Below are 23,589 nucleotides of genomic sequence, written 5' to 3'. Positions count from 1 at the left end.
CGCCGTACCCCCCTCCGGCGGCAGCGCGATGGTGCGGGCCCGCCCGGGAGGTGTGGACTCGGGGTTTGAACCGGCCAACTTCTCCAGCGGTCGGGGGCGAGCGCCAGGGCGGCGGCGAGGGCGAGTGAGTGCGGCTGGGTGGGTTGGCTGCCAGGCACCCGGGCCGCTCGGGATTGGGCCGCCGGTCTGGCCCCTGCGATCCAGGGGAGGGTCCCCCTGGCGAGAGCGGGGCAGGGTGCCCGGGGAACCTCGGACCCAGCAGGGGCAGAGGGCACCGAGCCGGGGCCTGGGCGCGGGCGTTCTGGAGGCGGGCGAGCCCTCCCTGGCTGCCGAGATTGGCCGCCGGCGGGCTCGCCAGAGGCGCGGGCGAGGGCCTGTGCGGGCCCCAGCGACTCCTCCCCCAGGCGCCCACTCCCCTACCCTCCCAGCCAAGGGAGTCCTAAGCTCAACAGGTCCCCCCCGCTCCCCCGTGCTGGGCATCTTTTCTCCGCTCTTTTCTGGCAGTATCCCGAGGACGAGTACTGTAGCTCTCGGGGCCGGGCGCCCTCCCCGCCGGCTCCCCCTTCTGGGGCCCTCGGAGGCTCTCGCCCCGCCCCCTTCTGCGCGGTCGGGAGGGGGGGCCCAGGGAGGGGCGGAACGGCCTTTCCTTGGGGAATGGGCAAACCTTTCCTACAGCCTGCCCCCGGCGCCGCTGGGTTGCTGGGCTGCGGCGAACACGCCCCCCTGGGGGAGTGCGGTGGGAAAAAGCTCCTCCCCGATCCCGCCCCACGACACACGCAGACCTCATGCCGCTCTCTTTCCCGGTTTCCACCCGCGCCAGGTGATGCGCAGAGCTGAAACCATGGTTCATCAGGTGCTGTACCGGGCGCTGGTCTCCACCAAGTGGCTGGCGGAGTCGGTTCGGGCTGGCAAGCTGGGGCCTGGGCTCCGGGTGCTGGACGCGTCCTGGTACTCGCCAGGCACCCGCGAGGCCTGCAAGGAGTACCTAGAACGTCATGTGCCCGGCGCCTCCTTCTTTGATATAGAGGAGTGTCGGAACGCGGCGTCGCCCTACGAGATGATGCTGCCCAGCGAGGCCCACTTCGCCGACTACGTGGGCCGCCTGGGCATCAGCAACCAGACGCACGTGGTGGTGTATGACGGTGACAACCTGGGCTGCTTCTATGCGCCCCGGGTCTGGTGGATGTTCCGTGTGTTTGGCCACCGCACCGTGTCAGTGCTCAATGGCGGCTTCAGGAACTGGCTGAAGGAGGGCCACCCGGTGACATCGGAGCCCTCACGCCCAGAGCCGGCGGTCTTCAAAGCCACCCTGGACCGCTCCCTGCTCAAGACCTACGAGCAGGTGCTGGAGAACCTGGAGTCTAAGAGGTTCCAGCTGGTGGATTCACGGTCCCAAGGACGGTACCTGGGCACTGAGCCAGAGCCAGATGCAGTAGGTAGGTGTCCTGGGGGGCGGGTGGCCCCTGGGGAGTGATGCCCCATGGAATGATGGAGAATAAGGATGTGTGGTGCCCTCACGTCCCCCCGTAGGTAGGTCCCGGTCTGGATCTGGGAAATGAGAGAACAGAGCCAAAGCTAATAGCCTCTTCAGCTCCGATGCCCGAGGACCTATATAGGCGTTCCCATAGCCGCCTGCTAACCAGCGACCTAGCATCCGATGAGGTGGCATCAGCAGAGGGGACTGGTGACATCTTTACCCACATCCATGCCCAGGCACAACTCCCCGACATGCCCAAAGGTGTGTCCACGAGCCCAACACACATCTCTGTACGGAGGCTCTCAAGGACACCTAGCTTCCCAGGGCCCCGCTAGTTCCCCCGAAACCTACACAGACATCAACAAAGCCCTGCCCGCAGCACCCCGTCCCTCCTTCCAGCTCCCTGGCCCCCCTGACCTTTCCGAACAGCTGCAGCCTGCTTGCAGAGCTGTAAAAGCAGCTGCCATTTCAGACTACACACTCAACACTGCATTGTCTCATCTAGGAAGGCTTAACTTCACCATCTTAGGAGGAAACAAAGATGCGAGGCCATTAAGTTATTTGCTCAGTTAAGTGGCAGAGTTGAGATTTAACCCGGCGCTGACTAGTTTCAAATCAGTGCTCTAAACCAGGAGTCCGCAGGGAGGTGGCTCGTCCTCTCCTGCAGACAGAGGGGAGGCTAGGAGGGTTCCACATTGCTGGAGGTGGGGGGAGTCTCAGGAGAGGAAGTGCTGAGTTCTAGAACCTCCTAACAGAGAACCTTAGAAGTCTCTCCATCACCCTGGCTGGGTTGCCTGCCTGGGCACCTTGGGTGGCCGGGACCTCCCTTATTTGGGGGCCTCTCCAGGCTGGCCTGAGCCCTCAGAGTGGCCGACAGCCCCTGGCTCTGGGCTCTGTCCTGGGGGTGGGGGGTCTACAGAGCCTGAGTTCTGTGGCACATTTTTCCTAACTTGTTGAAAAATGGCTCTTCCTTTCTGTGCCTCTGAGGGAGAGCACTCTGTGAAAACTGTTTTGGACACTCTTAGAGCTGGAGGTCCTGAAAGTCACCTTGTCAGACAGAGGGGAGACTGAGGCACACAGAGGAAGGGGCAGGTCAAGGCCCTATGGCTAGTGAGTGGCAGAGCCATGGCTCTCTCCAGGACCCATGTTTTTCCTGCTCACCTTGTTCTCTGGAGGTCTGGAGTTGAAGATTCAGAAGTCTCTGAATCACGGACCTCCTGCAGCCCCTTCCTGGCCGTGGTCCAAGATGCCTTCTCTACTTGGGACTTTCGCTGCCACTTGGGGGAGGAATGGTAGAATTGTTTCCCTAGCTGCCTCTTGGGGCTTGCTTGCCATGAGCAAGCTGCAAATAAGTGAAGAGATGTCAGATCCCATCTCCTCACTCCCGTTTTAGGATGAGGGCACTGAGGCTCAGAGAGGGGTCCCTCCCATCTCCCTGCTCCCTGCTCCCCTCCTCCAGATCCCCAGGAGCATGGATCCTCCCTCCTATGAGGTCAGCCCCTCCTTTGTGGCAGGACCTCAATGCAATTTCTTGGCCTCTCTGGGTTCCCTTATAAAACAAGAAGAGGAACGCCAGCCTTGCCCACCTGGCTGTGTGCTTATTTAACTGCAGCAGTAGCTGGAAGGGTATTTTGAGAAAGGTAAAGAGCCCTATAAAGGGCCGGGCCATCTAGAAAGCATGGGCGTGGCGCTTCCTTCCCTCATTCCCTAAAAGGCTTGGCTGGCCTCCCGTACAACACGTTTTGGGGGCACAAAGGCGCATGGGGCTCGCTGACTTCATGGTCCCCAGCTTGGGGTGGGCTCAGCGGTCCGGATGTACCACCCAGGGGTGGTGTGGATGGCAGACGCTGGAAGGAACGTCCTAGTGGAGGAGCCGGGAGTGGGCCTTGGACTCCCAACAGGTGGTCCCCGGGCCCCGGCTTTGTGCCCCGCCCCCCCCCCTGCCCCGGTGCCTTTGGTCCTGTTTGCAAGGGGCACAAAGGGAGAGTCAGGCAGAGCTGAGCTTGCGCCCCACCCTGTGCAGTCTCTGGTGAGCCCTTCCCTCCTTCATGAAAGGAACGTGCTACCTTACAGAGCGCTGCGGAAGCCAGCCAAGGAGGTGGCAGGGGACCCCGCCAGTGTCTCTATAAATCCTCTTCTCTTTTCCTCCGGCCTTGAGGGCAGTGAGGGTGAAGAGGGAGAAGACCGACTCCCTAACGGGCACTTTTATCTGCAGAATGTTTTATGCGTGTTCTCTCCTTGACACCCACAGCAGCCCTGCGTGGGGTGGAAGGTGGGGGTTACGGCTGATCCCACTTTGCAAGTGGGAGAAGGGAGAAGAGGGTTGTCTAAGGAGGCGGAGTGGCCAAGGTTTGACCCCAGTCAGCAGGCCTCAAAGCGGGGCTGTTTCCCAAGGCCACTGCTGTGTAAGCAAACACAGGGCCTCGGAGGGGAAAGGTCACAGCTCCACAGTGCCGTGTTGCTTCCTGGGATCCTGCGGCCCCTTGCCTGTGTCTCTTCCTCCCCGGGGCTGGGGGCTGGTGTGGGCTGGGGGCAGGAAGAGTGCTGAGCTGCCTCCCAGGGGCCAGGATTGGAGCGGCCCACTGGGGCAGCCTGCAAAGGATTGCTTTGTCTGTAGGAGGAAAGCAAGAAAAAGCCGAACAGGTTTAATCCTGGCCTGGAAAACCCACACGTAGCAGTGGCCTGAGAGATGTTAACTCATCCCCCTGAATGGTGAGAGTTCACGGCCTCCTCAGGAGCTGGGAGCTTCCAGGGGTAATCTGAAACCCGCCCCCAGATGCAGAGGGCAGGGAAAGACCCAAGAAAGAGCAGGCCACCCCGGGTCAGTTGGTGGCAGGTTTAATAAGGCAACTTACTAGGCTAGTGTGGGGTGGCCGGCCGCAAGATGAGATTTCCCCACCCGCCTGCCAGACCTTGAAATCTAATCCAGAGGCCTTCACTGGGTTCAGTCCCAGTTGGTCGCAACACCACATCGCTCTCTCAAGGCCACGTCCTTGGGGCAGTGTCTGGGAGCGGGGAAGGCAAGCAGAATGCACATTCCAAGGACAGGGGAGGGCGAGAGGAGCCTCCAGTTGCCCCAGTCCAGCTCATGGGTCAACTGGTGGTTATGTCCTCTCCATGACTTCCCCCAACCCTCTATCCCTCATATCGGCTCTCTCTTCTGCATTGTGCCCTGAGCGGTCAGCAAGGGGTTTCACGAGCATGGTGGTGGCTCCTTTGGTGGCTCTCTGGCTCCACAGGCAGCAGACTCCATAGCAACAGTACTGGCACATATAAAAGAAAATACAGAATAAGACAACGATTCCCCATATCAGTGATAACATTTGCCATCAAGAGCCCCGTGATCCGAACCATTTATTTATTAAGTCCCCTAGCCTGGGAGTCAGGTCATTCAGGACCTTCCTTCACTGGTATTCTCATGTGACTCAGTAAAGGTGACATAAGAGACTCATCAGATAGGAACACACAGCATTCTGTTTGGATCGTGGCCCAGGTGTCTCCTTGCAATGCAGCGATGATGTCTAAGGCCACCCTGTTTTGGAGGACAGCTTTTCTCATTGAAGATCTTCTGGTGCTCAGTAAGGACAGGTTTTGTTGGCTATCATTCAAGGCTTGCTGGGTGAATTTAGTTAAGGGCTTCCGTGTGTGCTGGGACATCCTTCCGGGCCGACGGAGGGGACAAAGCAGCCAAATGATGGTACCAGCAAGAATCAGAACGGGCCCACCTGGCCTCCAGGAGAGGGAGGTTGGCTGCTTCAGGACCTCTACCTGGTTGTGCACCCCGTGTGTGTTGGCTAGGGGAGGCAGTGCTGTTGGGAGAGAGGAGATGGACTGGAAGCACGATGTGGCAGCCCAGGACCCCCACCTCTTCCTCTCGTCCAAGGGCGCGTGTTCTGTTCCAGGTATAATGCACTTTAGCAGGTCTGCCTTAGAGCAGGACCATGAGATCCCAGTGCAGAGGGAGCAGTTCCCTCTCACCCAGGCAGGCGAAGTCACTCACCCCTCCTGGTGGGACATCTCGCTGCAGATTCCAGTAGATGCCACCTTGCCCACGTGCGATGGGCTTAGTGTTCTCAGCCATAACACGTTGATCGGCACGGAGCAGGACAATGGTTCTCTCCCCCCACTTCCACACCTTTACGGTGTTGGGTGTCTCGGCCAGGGTCCCCAGTCTGGGATAGGGGGCAACAGGCCCTACTGGTTGATCATCCAAGCGTATAGAAGCCCGGGCCAGGGCTTTAGTGATCCAGCCAAGGTGGTTTTACCTGGGACTAATTTAATCTGCTGCTTTAATATTCATTTTCCCTTTTTATCAACCCTACTGCTGGCGGGTGATAAGAGAGAAGGGACCTCCATTCTAGGTCCTGTTCTTTTGCCCAGTTTCTCAGTAGGACCCCCAATCATTGTCTAGTCGGCGAGGGTATCTAAACACCGTATTCCGTTTCTCTCATCCCCTCAGGGTGGCAGCCTGGTCTGTAGTGACCAGGGAGGGCTGGGGTTAGGCCAGATGGGGTGTGCACACAAACCAGGCATAGGAAAAACCTTCACTAACGGGGAGGGGGCAACATAACCAGTTCGCCAATCTGTCACCAGTTGGGAACTCTGATGAATGGCCCCAGGCTCCTTGGTCAGTTGCCTTGCGTGTCGTTTACAACGCACGGGACAAGCTGCTACTGCATCAACCACGCCGCTCCATTTCAGGGGCAAGCCAGCATCCTTGGCAATATGCTGACCCACCTGGGCGCAGTGGTGGCCTCTCTTTCTGTGCATCCAGTCTGCTATATGCACAGAAGAGCTAGGGGCTGTACCGGGCTAGGGCATTGGCCTCCTGACTGCCAGGGGGTGGGAGTCAGTGCCCCATGAGCTGGGATATGGAAAAGTGGGGACTGCCTCAGGCTCTTGCAGGCAAGCCCAATATTCCGTCATCAGTCCTGACCCCAAAAGGGCCCACTCATGGTCATCCACCCCTCAGCTTCCCATTGCCCAAACAATAGGGTTAATCCGGTTAAAGACCAGGGCTAAGGAGTGACTATGCGTTCAGCCCACTGGCTGCTGGGGTTCCTTCCTCCCTGAGCGTCTCCATCTGGAGGGGCGCTGTGGACACCGCTAGGAACCGGTGCTCTCTGGGGGTACATAGAGGTTTTGCCCCCTGCCAGAGCTGGAACCAAAATCTTTGGGGTACTCTCTCCTGATGTCTCTGCCACAGTGCCTGACCCAAATCTTCTAGACTCCCAGATTCATTGACTCAAATGGGAGCCCTGCTTGGGAGATGCCCGGAGATTCAACATTTCATTAGTAATTTTACCTTCTCAAAGGCAACTTGCTGCTCTGATCCCCAGTCACCCTTTTTTTACCAGGCGGCATAAGGGACAACAGCACTGTGCCTCAGGAAATAAGCCCTCAAAAACCCTACAATCCCTACAAAGGCTGGTATCTCTTCCGCCTTCTTACGTGTTGGGCGGACTTGTATCTTACCAGCCACAACGTCTAGGAAGACGTGTGTCTTACCCAACCAAGCGATTCCCCAAAACTTTATTATGGTGCCTGGGCCTTGAATTTTCTGCAAGTTCACCACCATTCTTCCAGCAAAGCCTGCAGCATGTCCTGAAGCAGATTAAAGTTTTCACACATTAATATTATAGGGTCAATGTGACAGGCACATTTTACTGATGTGAGGAAGGAGAGTAGGGGCAGTCCTCGGGCTACCATTCCATGCAATTAGTTCTTACTCAGGTCAGTGGTATGATCTTAGTTCTCAGAAACCTCTATTTGTCCATCTTGCCCAGGAATCTCCCTAAAGAGGAGACCCCTTTGCAGGAAATGCTTTTGCAAAAGCATCAGAGTAAAACAATAGCTCCGATGAGAATTCATTCTAATGCAATTGACAAGGGAATGCGGTTATTTTTGTGATAAAACCAAGATTATGATTGGTAACATGATACCAGGACATATCAGATTTTTAGGAATTTTATATACTTTCTGGAACACTCTTAATAACTTCCATATAAATAGTTCCTAAGGGAAGATGAGCCTCAGTTTCTACTTGACGATCTTCCGTTTAATTTAACATATGAAATGTCTGATTCGTTTAATTTCTCTTCTACGAGGAGAAAAAACAAATCTTTCCAGCCTGTCCGGAAAAATCTCTAAGTTAGTTCAAGGTCAATAAAGCTTCATTTAGAATTTGATTTGGGGGTAGTTTGTCAAAAATATCAAAAGGTTTTAAAATACAGGCTCGTGTAGGATCACGGATCACTGTGAAACCACATTCAGTTATCCATTTAGCCAAGATGACAATTTAAGGCTCCAAAGGCAAATAGAGAAACTGCATAGTTGAAAAAAAACAAAACAAAACAAAAACAACTTAGCTCTTTTAATAGAGAAGAGTCCATTTTCTTAAGTAATCAAAGACTTGGTAAAGACCTCATGAAATATAGGAATTTACTTTGATAAAACACAGAGTCTTTGTTTTCTTTTTTTTTTTTTTTAAAGATTTTATTTATTTATGTGACAGAGAGCCAGCGAGAGAGGGAACACAGCAGGGGGAGTGGGAGAGGAAGAAGCAGGCTCACAGCGGAGGAGCCCGATGTGGGACTCGATACCGGTACACCGGGATCACGCCCTGAGCCGAAGGCAGACGCTTTAACGACTGCGCTACCCAGGCGCCCCTGAGTCTTTGTTTTCTAGGTAGGTTACCTAAAAGGCAAAGAGAAGCCTTTCACGATCCCATCAAGAACAGACCAATTGTCCAAGAAAACTTTATCTTTTACAGCAGATGAGAGAAAATTAAATTTCAGTTTTACGTAAGTTCACTTTATGAACTTATTTTTAAGCTAATTAAATAGAGCTCCTTTACAGATTAATTCTGGTAATACCTTCAGGAGGTAGAAAAACATGTATATCTAACATATATCCATAGACATATGTAAACATACAGACAGAGACCCCATAACTTAGCCCTCAAGGAATAATCTTAGGGAGACTGGGCTAGGCTTTGGGCAAGGGAACTTCTAGAAGGGTCTGTACCCGCCCTCCCCAACCCCCAGATGTTTTCCTACAGTCTCTGTGAGTACTGTTTTGGTTATCTCCTGGGGTGTTTACATTTTTCAAAGACATAAGATTTGCAACATTGGATTTAGTTTTCCCCTAGGTTTGGGGGTGATTGCTATTGAAAATTTCCCTTTGTATTAGGGGTGGGAAGGCGTGCGGCATCTCCGTTTCCCCCTCGACCACAACGTCTTCCTCTGCATTCTGGTCACTTGCCCGGCCATCCACCTCTCAGCGCCCTAATCAGCCTTTGTCACAAGCTCCTGTGTCTTAATCCACAGCAACTTGTGCCTTCCTTGCCTTGCAAAAAAAATGGGGGACGGTGCGCTAAGGTCTCCAGCTGACTTCTGCTGTCCTGCCTTGGCTGCCAGCCTCGAAGCCAACGGTGTAGTGGAAACCTGCACATCCTTCCCTAACCTCAGCTCTTCTTCCAACTTTCCAACTTGACTTTGAGCCTCTAGCTGGGCACCAGTCTCCAGCTGAGCCGCCCACAGTAGAGGCCAGTGCACCATTCCTCAAACAAGCGCGGTAAAGCAGCTGGAGTTTTCGGGGCATCCCTAGACTCACGCAGAGGTCCACAAGCACCTCACATACAGGCCACCCCTCCCTGCACAGAGGTCACTGGCCGACGTAGGATTTCCGACACGGATGCCTCTTTCCCAAGGCCCTGGCTGACTTGCTGGCCAATTTTTCGTTCCCAGCCTCCTCTGGAGCCTCCCCCGGGGTAATCTGAAACCAGCCCCAGAGGCAGAGCGCAGGGAGAAGCCGAAGAAAGGGGCAGGCCACTCCAGATTGGTAGGTGGCAGGTTTGATAAGCAAGGAACTTACTTACAAGGCTCGTCTTGGCCGGCCGCACGATGAGAAGGTTTCCACACCCACCTGCCAGATCTCTCAAGTTCATACAGAGGCCTTAACTGGGTTCAGTCCCATACACACTGTCCAGCTGGTCGCAACACCACATCACTCAAGGCCACGTCCTTGGGACAGCATCTGGGAGCGGGGAAGGTGAGCAGAATGCACATTCCAAGGACAGGGAGGGCAGGAGGAGCCTCCAGTTGCCCCAGTCCAGCTCATGGGTCCACTGGAGGTCGCATCCTCTCGCTGACCTCCCCCCCCCCCCATCACTGGCATCTTCTTGGCCCAAGCTGGAGCGTGAAGTCCCAGGCCTCTGAGCAATTGAGGAACATGAGGGGTTATCTTATCCATTCCCCTGCCTCAGTTCCCTTTTCCAGAAAGGCTCAGGCTAGTCCAAGAACACAGGTTTTAGGATCGGGCAGACCGACTTCACCTACCTGTGTGTCCTGAGGCGAGTTTCCTCACCTCTCTGAGCCTGGGCTCCCCATCAGAGCCAGGAGGACAATCTGGCTTTGTGAGCATTCGGGGAGGGCAAGCTCTTGACCTATCCCACCGTCGGGCGCCTGGGGCCACAGGTCTGAGCACGGTGGCCCACCTGCTGGGCGATGGAAAGCCTCCAGTCTGCAGTGGAGGTTGGACTTGGGTTGGGGGGGAAGCAGCAGGAACCCCTGCTTCTGGGCACATGTGCCTTTCCTTCCCTTGGCTGTTCTCCAAGGTTCTCTGGGCTCGGTTCATCCGGGCCCTTGTCACACACACACACACGGGCGGTCAGCGCCTGCTCATTGAAATTCCTGGGACAGGCCCCGAGCCCTCGCTGGCAGAGGTGGGAGGAGGCCCCCCGCCTCCTGAGGCTGGCCCAGTTTCGGGAAAGCCCGCATCACAGAAAGCCCCAACTTCTTTACTCAGAAGAGCTGCCTTTTATGCAGCCAGAAGAAAGCGGGGAAGCTGTTTCCATCGGGGATGGGAGGAAAGAAACAAAACAGCATTCAGAACCTAACAAACACTTGCACTTTTAAGTGCACTTAAATTCAGCCTACTGCCTGGATGCCGAAAGATTTTTAAGTTGGGTGTCTTGGCAAAGGACGCCTTCGAAGCCGACGGATCTATTGTTCCTCATCGGTAGGGTCAGTGCACATCCTGTCTCAGATTAAAATTTCCAGACCAAAAAGACAAAATGACAGCAGGAAGATATCACTGGAATTTCTGTTAGGACACCTATTCAAAGGAACTCTGGGCTCATGTCCGTGAAATTTGCAAGCCTCTTTGGCTTCAGGGTGTGGGGAATGGGAGGTTACTGACATGATTGTGTATCTATTATGTGCCCAGGGTCACTGGGGGCTTCCACCTGCTATATAGCTAATCTTCTCCACAAGCCTGTGAGGTAGGTGGGGTTATGTCCCCATTTCACAGATGAGGAGACTGGGGCTCAGGGATGCAGGGCCTCCTGGCTGCACCCTACCCCAGTGTGTGCCTTGGTCCGGTCCTCTCCCTCCCACTGCTGCCCACCCTGGTCCTGCCATGTCCCATGGTCCAGGTGTCAGGGGAGGTGGGGAATTTTGTAGGAAGGGGAGGCCAAAGAGATGCCTAAGTCTGTCTTGGGCCCCACTCCCAGCATCCAGTCTGCCAGGGCTTGGGGTGCTTCAGGAAGAGAGGAGCGACCTTTGGCATGCAGAGGGCGGGACCAAGGCCTTGGCCCTGTGGGCACCCCCAGCTCTGGCCTTGGCCGAGACCCCTTTGTCCCCCCTTGCTGGCTATTCTGAAACCAGATCTGGCAGAGGGACCTCATTGGGAGGGGAGACCGTTCCAGAATGGACCTCGGAGCCGGCGCAGGCCCTCATTATACTTCTATCCAAGCCTCTCAATGTTGCTAGGAAGGGCCTGCAGGGAGGGGTGGGTGGTGAAGGCGTGGGAGCATCAGCATCTGAGGGTGGATGGGCCAGGGGCAGCAGCTGGTGCTTTGGTCCTTACAACACCCCAGAACCCATAAATACTCTCATTCCCATTTTACCCCTGGGGAGACAGGCTCGGAGAGGTGACGTGACTTGCTTAAGGTCACCCTTCTGGTAAGTGGCAGAGTGGGATTCGAACTTGTCTAGCACGAGGTCACATGCTCTTTCCACAACTGTGCTTCACAGGAACATCAGGGGACTCGGGGTAATCCTGGGTCTGCCTTTGCCTCTGTGTGTGGCCTTAGGTGAGCCATTTCGTGCTGCCAAGCCTCGGTGTATACATCTGTAAAATGGACATTATATTTTATGAATTTATATTTATATTATATTTTATGAATCATGCGGTTATCCGTTTAGCATCTGTCTTCCTTGCTAGACTGTAATCTCCCTGAGAGCCTGGACCGTGTCCACCGCTGTGGTCTAAGCAATTGGCCCGGCACGAAGCATTTGCTTCTCAATAACCCTATGAAATGGGTATGTACCATTGAGCCCATTTTACAGATGAGAAAACTGATTCAGAGAAGTGAAGCATTTGCCCAAGGTAGCTGTTAGTAAAAAGGCCAGTAAATGACAGAGCCTAGACTCAGCCCTGTCCTCTCAAGCAGGTAGGATTTGGGGCATCCCTACTTCAAAGCAGGTTTTGGGGGAGGGGAGGCCCTTTGTCTTGTGTCTCCGGAGTCAGTGTAGGTTGGGCCAGGAGTAAACTGAGCTCTGAGAAGGGCAAAGGTGTTACTTTTGTTTGTGAAGCTCCCTATCCTTATGGCCACGGCCCCACCTGTTCCCACCCCCCAATGCCGCTCCTGAACCCGTCCTTCCCTTTGTCCTCTGCTGCGCCCAGGACTGGACCCGGGCCACATCCGAGGCTCAGTCAACATGCCGTTCATGGACTTCTTGACCGAGGACGGCTTCGAGAAGAGCCCAGAGGAGCTGCGTGCTATGTTCGAGGCCAAGAAGGTGAACCTAACGCAGCCCCTCATTGCCACGTGCCGGAAGGGAGTCACCGCCTGCCACATCGCCCTGGCCGCCTACCTCTGCGGCAAGCCGGATGTGGCCGTGTACGATGGCTCCTGGTCCGAGTGGTTCCGCCGGGCACCCCCGGAGACCCGTGTGTCCCAGTGGAAGCGCGAGAAGGCCTGAGTGGCGGGCCTCCTGGCTGGCTGGCAGCTCCCATCTGTTTAGCGACCGCAGCCCGGCAAACAGCGCATACCTCTTCAGCAAAGGAGACTGACCAGGTGTTAGAATTGCTATGTAGAGCCCTCCTTTCCCCCCAAACACTGGAATAAATTGCCTTTTCTGAGTAGCTGTGTTTGCCTGCCTCTCCCTGGGTTTCACCCTTGCCCCATCTGCCCAGCTCCTTCATGTTCCTTAGAACCCGCCAAGGCCAGGAACTTCCGGAGCAGCCCTCCCCTCGCTGGGGAGGCCACACTGAGGATGCCACTCCATTATTTCGTTTTGGCAAAGGAAGCCACCTGTCGTCCCATGTCAGGTACAGCATACTGGGACCTACTGGAAGGGGGATGGGGAAGCCGGGGAGAAGCAAAACCAAGGCTAGCCAGGGGCCAACCCCTCCTGCTGTAGACTCAGCCCTCCGGGTGCGGGGAACGGGGTAGGGGCATCCGGCGTTCCAACGCAATGTCACCCAGCGCAGGTCCTGGGACCTCTCAGAAGAGGCGATGCTCAGAAGCGGGCCCAAGGAAGGTGGCCTCCACCTGGGGTGTCCTTCCTGGCTCAGAATGCGACCCTCCGGGGAGCACACAAAGAGGGGCTGGAGAAGCAGCCTCAGCCCCAGGGAGAAGGTTCCAGAGCGCTGGCAGTGTGAAGCTACGATAGAAGCCTGGACCCACGTAGCTGGATGATGAGTTTCCTAGAAACAGGCTTTCTGAGCCCCCCTTTGGGGCCGTGTATTGGGGGACCCATTGCTGGTGTACTGAATTAAGAATCAGCAGGTTATGACTTGCTGAATGAGGGGGCACCAGCCACCCCCACAGGGGCAGTTGGTAGCCCCCTCAGCGTCTGAGCTCCCACTTGGAGAAGTGAAAACCCCGGGTTTCTTTTGAGGGAAGACGCGGTTTTAATACACCCACACAAAGGAAGTTAAGTCATAAGATTTATTACTTAACAGATCCCAGACATGGGATGAGCCAGGGGAGGGCAGCCCTCTGTCCCAGGTCACACGTGAGCAGGAGAGACAAACGGGGCGCCTATTACTCATCAGGCGGTTAGGGCGGAAGGCACGAACTTTCCATGGGCTCAGCTCGAACTGGTTCTTTTACTAGGTGTCCTGGGAAAGACAAAGCTGGAGTTTGAGATGGGAATCCTAAGCTTGGGCCCTTGTCTATGTCCAGACCTGGGGGCAAGGAAGGTTGTCCTGTTGTCCGATGTCCGGGCAGCACCTCGGGAAGGCTGTTTTCCCCTCACAGGCTGCAAGCTGAGCCCTGTCCTCACCTAATGGGGGTTCCCAGCTTCCACTGAGCAGCCTTCCTGGCCAAAGACAGGGCCCCCAAGGACCAGGGACCAAGTCCGCCCATGACGTGCCCCAGCCCCTAGCCTGGTGTTCGGGGGGGGGGGGCAGGTGCTCAGTAAATGCTGATGAGACTGGGTGTTGGGCTGGGTCAGGCTGAAGACCTGTGGGGTCTGCATGGAAGAGGCTAGGGCTGACTCCTCCTGCCTCCATGCTGTCCTTGTCACACCTGCGTGAGCCTCGAGTGGCCAGAGAATTTGCTAAGCCACGCCCAGACCCTTGGCCCACAGCAACTGCCGAGGGAACGTGAAGCTGCTAAGTTTGCGGGAAGACTCACTCAGCAACAGATCATACGGGCGTGAGAGCAATCCCAGGAGACCAGTGAGGAGGCAAGAGGTGGCGGTGGTCCGGATGGGGGGCCGGGGCGGGGGGCGGAGGTGGCTGAAGGGATGCGAGTCTGGTGTCCTTTGAAGGCCTTGCTGATGAGCCACTTACAGGGTTAGCTGTGAGGTACAGGCGACATCTGTCTGTGGCAAGCCGTGCTCCAGGCCCTTCTCGAAAGTGACTTTGCTCAATCCTCAGTCTCTTTTTTTTTTTTAAAGATTTTATTTATTTATTTGACAGAGAGAGAGAGATAGCCAGTGAGAGAGGGAACACGAGCAGGGGGAGTGGGAGAGGAAGAAGGAGGCTTCCCAGTGGAGCAGGGAGCCCGATGCAGGGCTCGATCCCAGAACTCTGGGATCACGCCCTGAGCCGAAGGCAGATGCTTAACGACTGCACCACCCAGGTGCCCCTCAATCCTCAGTCCTACCCTTGGCGGTGAGCTGTGTCTGTTTCACATACAGAGGAAAGCTCAGCCAAAGACCTCGGCCAAAGTCACTCTTCTCTTCAGTGGCAGGCCTAGACTCAGGGGCCCCGAGTGTCAGAGCCCCCGGAAGGCTGGCGTGAGGAGGCCGCCCCTAGACCCCCACCCCTGCTGAGCAACAGCCAGACAGGATGGAGTTGCTGCTGGCATCCACTGCAGAAGCCGCTGAATCTTCGGGAGCCCTCGTGCTTCGAGCGGGGAGAGCAGACTCTCACTGTCTCATCCTGCTCTCATGTCACCACATGGTCCCTGAGGCCTTCATGTCCATCTCAGAGAGCACCAGGTGCACCTCCCTACACCCCCCCACTCCTCTTGGCCTAAATTTATGCTCATAAACACATCCACGCCTTTAAAATTCAAGTCCCTTCTAAGCTGTTAAACTCCTATGCAACCTTCAAAGTCCAGCTCCAATGGCCCTTCCGAGAGCCCTGACTGCTTTCCCCGGACGAAACTCATCATTCTCTCTACTTAATCCTTTGTCATCCCAAGAACTTCCTTTCCACCTGATGGCATCTGGGCCCTCGGTGCCTGACCCACAACCTGACACAGGTGGGGGGATCTGGAAATATTTTGAGTGGATGGGAGAGTGAACGATGCCCGAAGGCTCCTCCTTACCCCCCACTCCCCAGTACTGGCTTTCCCCGGCCTCGGTTCCCTCGGGTGGACCGAGGAGCCCTCTGAGGTAACAGAGCCCTGTGGACAGCGCTCACCATGGCGACTGCAATGAACAATGGAGGAGAGCTGCTCCCTGGCAACTCCCCCAGTGTCTTCACCAGCGGTTTTGCCGTGTGGATCCGCACTCCTGGCTTCAGCACACACCAGAGTGGTTCACGTGTTTTCTGACATTATGAGAGAGAGTGGAGAGGTGAGGCAGAGGCCTGTGAGGTGGGTGGGGGTCTTCCGGGACCCTGGATTTCATCTTCCCTCTCTCCATTCAGGGCTGCTCGTGAGGGAAGAGTGCCCAGAAGCTCCTGGACCCTCCTCCCCCATCGTCCTTGACTGACATCTCTTGGGACCTTTCTCTCCAGATCAGAAACTGGCAGTGAGTCCACACTCCTGGTCACGCCAGTCCAGCCTGCTCTGGACTGGGGTGCCATTGGGGCTGATGGGACACAGCCATGGGCACACCGGGGGAGGGGGTAACTGGGATGGGGAATGGGGACAGGAGCAGACAGCTCACTTGAAGGAGACAGAAGATGTCGGGCTTGGTTTCAGTGCCACCTGGCTGAGGTCCTCTTTCTCTCTTGAGCCTCAGTTTCTCCATCTATGAAACAGGGGGAGTTAATACTTTCTCTGAACTCCTGAGTCCTTATGAAGACAGACTAATCTGCTAGATGTGAGAATGGGTAACATATGAGCTGTATTAGTTATCTCTTGCCATGGAACAAATCACCCCAAAACTTAGTGGCTTTAAGAACATTTTAAATAATTAATTAATTAATTAATTAATTAATTTTTGAGAGAGAGGGGCAGAGGGAGAGGGAGAGAGAATTTCAAGCATGTTCCACGATCAGCATGAAGCCTAATGTGGGCACATCTCACAACCATGATCTCACAACCCTGAGATTATGACCTGAGCTGAAAATCAAGGGTGGGACGCTTAACCTACAAAGCCACCCAGGTGCCCCTAAGAAGATTTTTTATCTCACGGTTTCTTTGGGTCAGAAATACAAATCCAGCTCCAATGGATCCCATGTCTCAGGGTCTTCCACAGACTGTAATCAAAGTTCAACTAGGGGGGCTCCTGGGTGGCTCAGTCGTTAAGCATCTGCCTTCGGCTCAGGGCGTGATCCCGGCATTTTGGGATCAAGCCCCACATCAGGCTCCTCCGCTGGGAGCCTGCTTCTTCCTCTCCCACTCCCCCTGCTTGTGTTCCCTCTCTCACTGGCTGTCTCTATCTCTGTCAAATAAATAAATAAAATCTTAAAAAAAAAATAGCTCAACTAGAGAAGGACCCCTTTCCAGGGCCAAGCATATGGCAGGACTCAGTTCCTCGTGGATTGTTGAACTGAGAGCCTCAGTTACTCATGAACTGTTGGCCAGGGACCTCCCTCAGATCCTTGATGCGGGCTTCTCCAGAGGGCAGCTCATGACATGGGCCCATCTTCTATCAGAGTGAGCGAGCCAAGGAGAGCCTGAGAGAGTGTGAACAAGACAGAGTCACGATCTTCTATATTCTATCTTCAGTAACCCTGGAAGTAGCATCCCATCACATATTCTATTGGTTAGAAGCAAGTCAACGGGTCCAGCCCACACTCAAGGGGAGGGACTATATACAAGGTGTGACTAGCAAGGAACAGGATCCTTGCAGGCGATGTCAACTGCCCACATCAGCTCTAAATCTAGAGCCCGGTTCTGCAAATTAGGTGTGGATGAGACTCCTTGGGTGTGGTTTCTTGAGCTCAGTCCCTCCCCAACAGTTGATCTCATGAAACTCAGCTACCTGTTCTAAAACTAAGCTACCTGTTCTGAACACACCCAACACAAAATGGTGTGGCAAACCTGGGATAAAAGTGATAGACATCCCTATTCAAAAATGAGGACACTGGAGACACAAAAGAGTCACTGGTCCATAGCAGTTCTGAAATCCAGCCGAGGAAATGTTGAACTTTTCCTGATTGGGTTTCAAGGCCTGGAAGTAATTCTCCATGGTTCTCAGCTCCACCCAACAGGTACTCGCTTCCACTCTCTAATTATCCTTTTAAAAAAATAAGTAAAGAATGTGAATAAGACAGAAGTCACTTCTGTGTGTGTATGTGTGTGTGTGTGTGTGTGTGTGTGTGTCTGCTGAGCAGTTTTGTCAGAATTTTCTAGCAGAATTTGAGAATCCACTAGTCTCTCCCACTTTGTTTTTTGGTTTTGGTTTTTGGTTTTTGGGTTTTTTTGGTCTCTCCCATTTTGTACTGTCTCTGCCCCCTTTTCTCCAAGCTGGTAGTGCTTTTGCTGATATGATTATCTCAATAACTGAAGCCTACAGGGGCTCACACCTCTAGACAACAGCTATGCTCCTCTCTTCTGGGGCTCCTGCGGAGACACAGCACCCTTAAGCTTCCTAGAGGCCCTGTTACCCCGCTGGGGGTCTGTGATGTGCATCCTTATCTCTTTAAAGGGTCCTTTGTGTGACTGAATAATATGCTCTGAGCTTTTCATCTGTATAAGCTTTTAATGAAAGGTGGTACAGTCACACCCTTGGCTACCTTTTCCTGACTGAAGCCATTTCTTAATTTTAGCATCTTTTGGCACTTGGAGAGGATAAGAATTTCCAAAACTATTAAGTCCTGCCTCTTTTATGTTCAATGGTCCTTCCTTCAGTGAATGCTTCTTTCTTCTCTCGCATTTCACTACAAGGAGCAGGAAGAAACCAGGAGACACCTTCCGTGCTTGGGAATCTCCTTTGCTAGACCCCCTGGCTCATTTGTCCCATGTTATGCTTTCCACATAATTGTCAATGACAGTGTCACTAAGTTTCTGTCACTACATCACAAGAATATGTCTTTCTCCAAGTTCTAAGAACATGTTCCTCCCATCCTTCTGTGCCTGCAGGGGCAGCAGCCTCCAAGTCCAGATTTCTACTCACTATCTGTTTAAGGCAGTTTAAGTCTTTTCTATCATGTTACTCAAAATCCAAAGCCACTCCCACATTTTTAGGTATTTGTTACAGCAGCAAACCCATTCTTGGTACCAAAATATATGTTAGTGATCTACTGCTGCATGACAAATGGCCACAAAGCTTAGCAACTTAAAACTATGTACTTAAAAAAAGTACACATTTATTATCTCACAGTTTCTATGGGTCAGGATCCTGGGTGTAGTCCGGCTGGGTCTTCTGACTCAGGGTCCCCGACAAGCTGTAATTAATGTGTCAGCTGGGCTGTGTTCTCATACAAAGGCTCAACTGGGGAAGGATCCACTCCCATGCTCAGTCAGGTGGCAGGATTCATGCAGTTCTTTGAGGACTCTTGGACCAAGGGTCTCCCTTCCTCATGAGCTCTTGGCTTCTCCACGGGGCAGCTCAAAACATGGAAGCTGCTTCCACCAGAGCAAACAAGCCAAGAAGAGCCAGAGAAAGAGTGTGAATAAGACAGAAGTCACTAATCTCATCTCAAAGTGACATCCTCCCATTTTTGTCATATTCTTTTGATCAAAAGTGAGCTGCTAAGTCCAGCCCACACTCAGGGGGATGGGGTGGGGGACTAATGCTGTGTATGAATACCAAGGGGTAGGGGTCATGGGGAGTCCTATCAGAAGCTGCACAATCACAGAATTATCCCCACACAATTATGAAGTGTCAACATTAATAGGGTGTTTTGCTTTGTGATTTTTCAAAAGAATAAAATTGATTTTTTAAAAAATATTTATTTGAGAGAGAAAGAGAGAGAGCACGAGTGGGGTGGGGGAAGAGTCAGAAGGAGAGGGATAAGCAGACGCCCCACCGAGCAGGACACCTGACCCAGGGCTCCACCCCAGGACTCTGAGGTCATGACATGGCTGAAGTCAGAGGCTTTATCGACTGAGCTACTCAGACACCCCTAAAACCCATCTGGTTCTTAATCTGCTCTGAACTTACCAGCAGACCAACTTGCTGGTTGACCTGACACAAGTCACTTCCTCTCTCTGGGCCTTGGTTTCTTTATCTATAAAATGAAGAGATTGGATTAGTTAATCCCAAAGATCCCTTTCAGCTCTGACTTGCTACTTCTCTGTTTTCCTTATTACAAAGATCTTCCTACTTAGGCCTAGGTACTAAGCATTCACTGTATACAATGAATTGTTTTACCAGATTCACAAAATCTTAAAGACACTGCAATAAAATCAGATGTTATGAATAAGAAGAAAATCACTAGGAAAAGGAACACAAACCTGAAAGCCACAGACGCTATTGTAGATGCCAGAGCTGCTCCTCAGAATTGGCCCAAAGGCAAAGGCTGAGGTCACAGCAGCATGGCCCCTGCTCTCAGCTCTCCTATGTTGGCTAAGCTGCTTCCTTCCCCTTGAGCTTGAATGACCAGCTAGTAAAATGGACACAGTCCTACTTGTAGGAAGGCAAATAGTCACCAGGATAGGGGGCTTGGGGCAAGGCCTCCCACAGCCAGGGGCCTGCTGGGGAATCCCAGGGAAGCATTGGGTGCCGCAGATGGGGGAGAAGGTGGAAGGAAGAGGGTGCAAAGGGCAAGAGGAGCTCAGGGCCCCCAGGCTGTATGAGAAAATTCTTTGAGGCACTGGCATTGGAAGTGACCTGGCTTTCCAGAGAGGGCAGAGTCTGCAGGGGTCCAGGTGGCAGGCCAGAGGGGATGGGTGATGGGTGGAGGGGGCTTGCTGAGTACCAGAGAGGACTGGAAACAGCATGGGGGGCCCTTTCGTCAGGGGCTGGACAGACGGCCTGTTTAGCTCTCCTCTTATCCTTCTCTGCAGAGACTGCGTCATCTGAGATGACCAGATGTGTTTCTTTGTCTACAGGACTAAGCTTGGAATTACCTATCCCAGAGCAAGAGTCGATGGAGCTGGGCCACCGAGCAGGTAAGGCAGACTGACCAGGGACATTCTCCTCCTCCCTCGGTCTCACCTGGGCCTCCATACCCACTGTGGGGCCCTGACTTCCTCCGCAGTCTGTTCGAAGACAGAAATCAAAGAGAGGAGAATATTGCTGGGCCCCTCCGCTCTGTCCAGCCAGGGGCTTTGGCCCCAGTGCAGTGCCCCCTTGCGGGGCTCAGAGGGGAAGTGTGCACCCAGAGGGCAGGGCTGAGGGAGAACCCAGTGGGGGTCGGGGCTGGTGGGGGGGTGGTGGTGGAAGGTGCATGTGGATCCTGAGTGAGCTCACCCCAGGGAGAGGTGTGGCCCAAGGAAGGGTGAATGGAGTGTTCTAAGCACAGAGAACAGTGTGGGCTAAATTCTGGAAGTGAGAGGCCTCGTGATTTGGTGGAGCCTAGGGAAGTCCATATGACTGGAAGGCTGGAGAGAGGCAGGTGGGGGAGTAGTCCAGGTTGGGTCCTGGGCCTGATCCCAGAGGTGGGGGCTCTGCTTTCAATGCAGGGGTGGCTGGGTCAGGTCAGCTCTGATAGGGGCCCCACAGTGAGTGGCCATCCAGTGAGACTCAGGGGACACGGCTGCTAGAAGCTCTCTCCAACAACCCAAGGACCCAGGCCTTGTTAAACACTCGGATTCCAGCCTCTCCCAGAGAGGTTCTGATGCAGGGACCGGGAGGGGCTCAAGAATCTGCCAATGTAATGAGTGCAGGGGTTTCTGATAAAGGGCCAAGCCGGGACAATTGACCAGGAACCATTTGGCCTCACACTAGCAAGAGAAGCTGGATTCACTCTGCCCATTTTATAGCTGAAGGGATGGGGCAGAGTGGGAGTGAGGCTCCTGGGCTGCCAGCGGACGCTCATTTATTCATTCAACAAACACTGAGCTCCTAGAGGACAGGGGTTGGCCCTTCAGTTCCCTGTTGCATCCCCAGTGCCTAGCACAGCACATGACACAGTAGGTGCTCCCTCAGTGTGTGAATTGGGGCCTGGGAGAAATGGGGAGGTCTACTGCTGGAATTCTGAGCCCTGCACCCTGTGGGACCCCAAGAGGAGCCCCTCATTGTGCTGGGCCGCAGGACCCCAGGGAGCAGGAGGAGGGGCCATGGCCGAGCAGGTGGACGCTGAGTGCACTGCGTGGGCCTCATACCTGCCTCCACTCTATGGAGAAGGGTGCCCTCCCCACCCAACAAGCCTCAGTTGTCCCTGGAAGCTCCGGTTTGTTTGGCTGCCTGGGGCAGGACAGGACTGGAGGGGGGGGGGTCTTCTGGTGTGCCTTTTGTGTAGATGACAAAGGAGCAAGAATGAAATAGCATCTGATTTCACTGGTGTGGGGGGAGGAGGGAAGGAAAGGAGAGGCAGGCGGGCTTGGACATCAGCTTTCTCTGTCTCTGCCGCCCCCCCCCCCCCCCCCCGGGAAGGGTCGGCTGCTGCACTGCCACCACTTGGTGACAGCAGAGCAGGGTTCGGTGAGAGTGCAATAAAACCCCCAATGGCCGCCAAAACCCACTGCTTTCCAGCAGCTTTCTCTGAAAAGGAAGCCTGGAACAATCGGAATGACCACCAGTGGGGCAGCCGCTAAGTCCTGCCCTGTTTGAAAGGGAAGTCGGGTCTGTGTCTCCCACCATGGGTCAATCCCCAAGGCCCAGTGGTAGGTTTTTTACCAGCCAGTGACAAAGCAATACATAGAATCCAATTTCATTTAGAAACAAAAGCAAAGCGAAACTATGAACACTTCAAGAGGGCTGGAGGAACCATCTAGAATATTTTGGAAGGAAGCTCACCAAATGTGTTTACAGCCATTACCTGGGGTTAAGATTGGGGGTGGGGGTGAGGGAATGGCTCCTCTTCTTTATTTTGCACAGAAAGTACAAGAAAGAATCGGGTAAGGAAGAATTTACACACCACCGGGTATTATTACGTGTAACACGTTATATAAATTGGTGTGTTAGGTCACCGTCAGGTTAGTTGTCAGACACCCTGTTATTTATGTGACTTACCCGCCACAAAGAAAGCGAAAACCTTGCTGGTTAGATCAAGGGTCATCAACTGTCAGATGCAGCCTGATGTCAGAGGGGTGACCATGAAAAGAAATGACGTCTTACACTGATGAGGCACAGGGTTCCCCTGGGTCTGCCGCCCCCGCCGCCCCCTCCTCCCTGGCTGGCTGACAGACTCCGCCCACAGCTCCCATGCACGGGGCTGTCTGGTGGGCGCTGAGGAAGGTCCAGGACCCACTCACCCATGGCCCGGCCTCAGTGAGACTGCCACCTCCCATCTTGGAGGGGAAATGAGAAGGTTTGTAGCCCACAGTAACAGAGAAAGCGAAAACCCAGGGTCGTGAGAGGGGTGTGGAGCCTGCGGCCAGGCCAGCGAGGGGTGGGTGTCGGGAAGGACTTCCTGGGGTAAGATGGCATTTGAAGGAGCTGAAGGGTAGGATTTTGTCTCAGGGAGAAGGAGGGGCAGGCCTTCCAGCCTGGGCAGGCCCTGGGAGGTGGGACGTCACAGGGCATGGGTGGGGACGAAGGAGTAGCCTGTTTGGTGGGAGTCAGGGTTGGGTGAAGAGAGGAAGGAGGCCTGCGGGCTGGGAGTAGGAGACCCCTGGGGCTGGGAGTCAGGGCCAGAAGGGGCGGGGGTGGGGTGGGGAGACACTTGGGGGTGTGAGAGCCGGGAAGTGGCTGGGGTGATACCACCTGAATGGTGACAATAGCAGAGGGATGTGGGGGTGGGGCAGCAGCTCTGAATGCAGAGCAAAGAGCTGGCCTGCCAGCTCTGTGACTTGGCCAAGTCAAGGACGCCCTCTGCCAGCTCCCACGGCTGCTGGTTTTCTTCACTGGATCGCTGGAGAGTTCAAAGAGGGGAAGGGAACTAATCAAATGGAGCCAGGTTCCCTAAGGCACAGGGACGTCAAGGTCACACAGTGAGACCGCAAGGCTAGAAGGTCTGGGCCTGCTGCCCCTATCGTCAAAAACATGTGGGATGATCCCGTCTGGTGGGAGCTTGGCAGACCAAACTACCTTCTTCCTCTGTCTCTCCTGATTCCTCACCCGTGCTTCTGGCTCCCATGACTTCTCTCTGTCCCTGTCCCTTTGATGCAGGCCGGCTGGGTCCAAGGACGCAGAGAGGGGTCCCGCAGCACCAGCCAAGAGGGTCTGTGGCTTTGCACAGGATAGAAATCAAATGCGTGCCTAGAGGAAGTGAGAGCAGAGTTTACTGAAGACAGAGAGAGAGTAGGTACAGATATCTGGGAGCCTCAGGAAGGAAAGAAGAGGGAGTCTCGTCTTTGCCCGGGGCCCGGGGTTGGTATTGAGGACGGTGGTCAAGTGCCCTGTCTTCTCAGGCATCCAGGAACAAAGACAGATGTTTAAGTGTTCCCCACAAGTCACTGACGCCCGGAGCCAGGGGTCTTGGTG

General features: G+C 54.3%; 2 protein-coding genes across 2 annotated transcripts in view; both read left to right on the top strand.

Moving 5' to 3' along the window:
* The window catches only part of TEX33 (testis expressed 33), a 49,632-nt gene that overhangs the window by 7,180 nt on the left and 18,863 nt on the right, over positions 1-23,589 (top strand). The window contains exon 2 of the mRNA XM_040637482.1: positions 20,112-20,171. Within this exon, the coding sequence (XP_040493416.1) occupies positions 20,150-20,171 (22 nt within the window). The 5' untranslated portion in view covers positions 20,112-20,149. The remainder of the gene's footprint in view (positions 1-20,111; positions 20,172-23,589) is intronic.
* On the top strand, positions 38-12,628 carry TST (thiosulfate sulfurtransferase). Its single transcript, XM_040637481.1, has 3 exons — positions 38-124; positions 821-1,436; positions 12,167-12,628. The coding sequence occupies exons 2-3, from the start codon at positions 824-826 to the stop codon at positions 12,463-12,465; spliced, it is 912 nt and encodes a 303-aa protein (XP_040493415.1). The 5' UTR covers positions 38-124; positions 821-823; the 3' UTR covers positions 12,466-12,628.

Source organism: Ursus maritimus, unplaced genomic scaffold (assembly GCF_017311325.1).
Source record: "Ursus maritimus isolate PB19 unplaced genomic scaffold, ASM1731132v1 scaffold_21, whole genome shotgun sequence".
NCBI lineage: Eukaryota > Metazoa > Chordata > Mammalia > Carnivora > Ursidae > Ursus > Ursus maritimus.
This window is presented reverse-complemented; position numbering and strand designations above follow the sequence as displayed.

Bases quoted from the DNA above. Each gene is read 5' to 3' on its own strand.
- TST (XM_040637481.1), top strand. From the start codon at position 824: ATGCGCAGAGCTGAAACCATGGTTCATCAGGTGCTGTACCGGGCGCTG. The intron at 1,437-12,166 runs GTAGGTGTCCTG...TGCTGCGCCCAG, and splicing joins GCCAGAGCCAGATGCAGTAG to GACTGGACCCGGGCCACATC.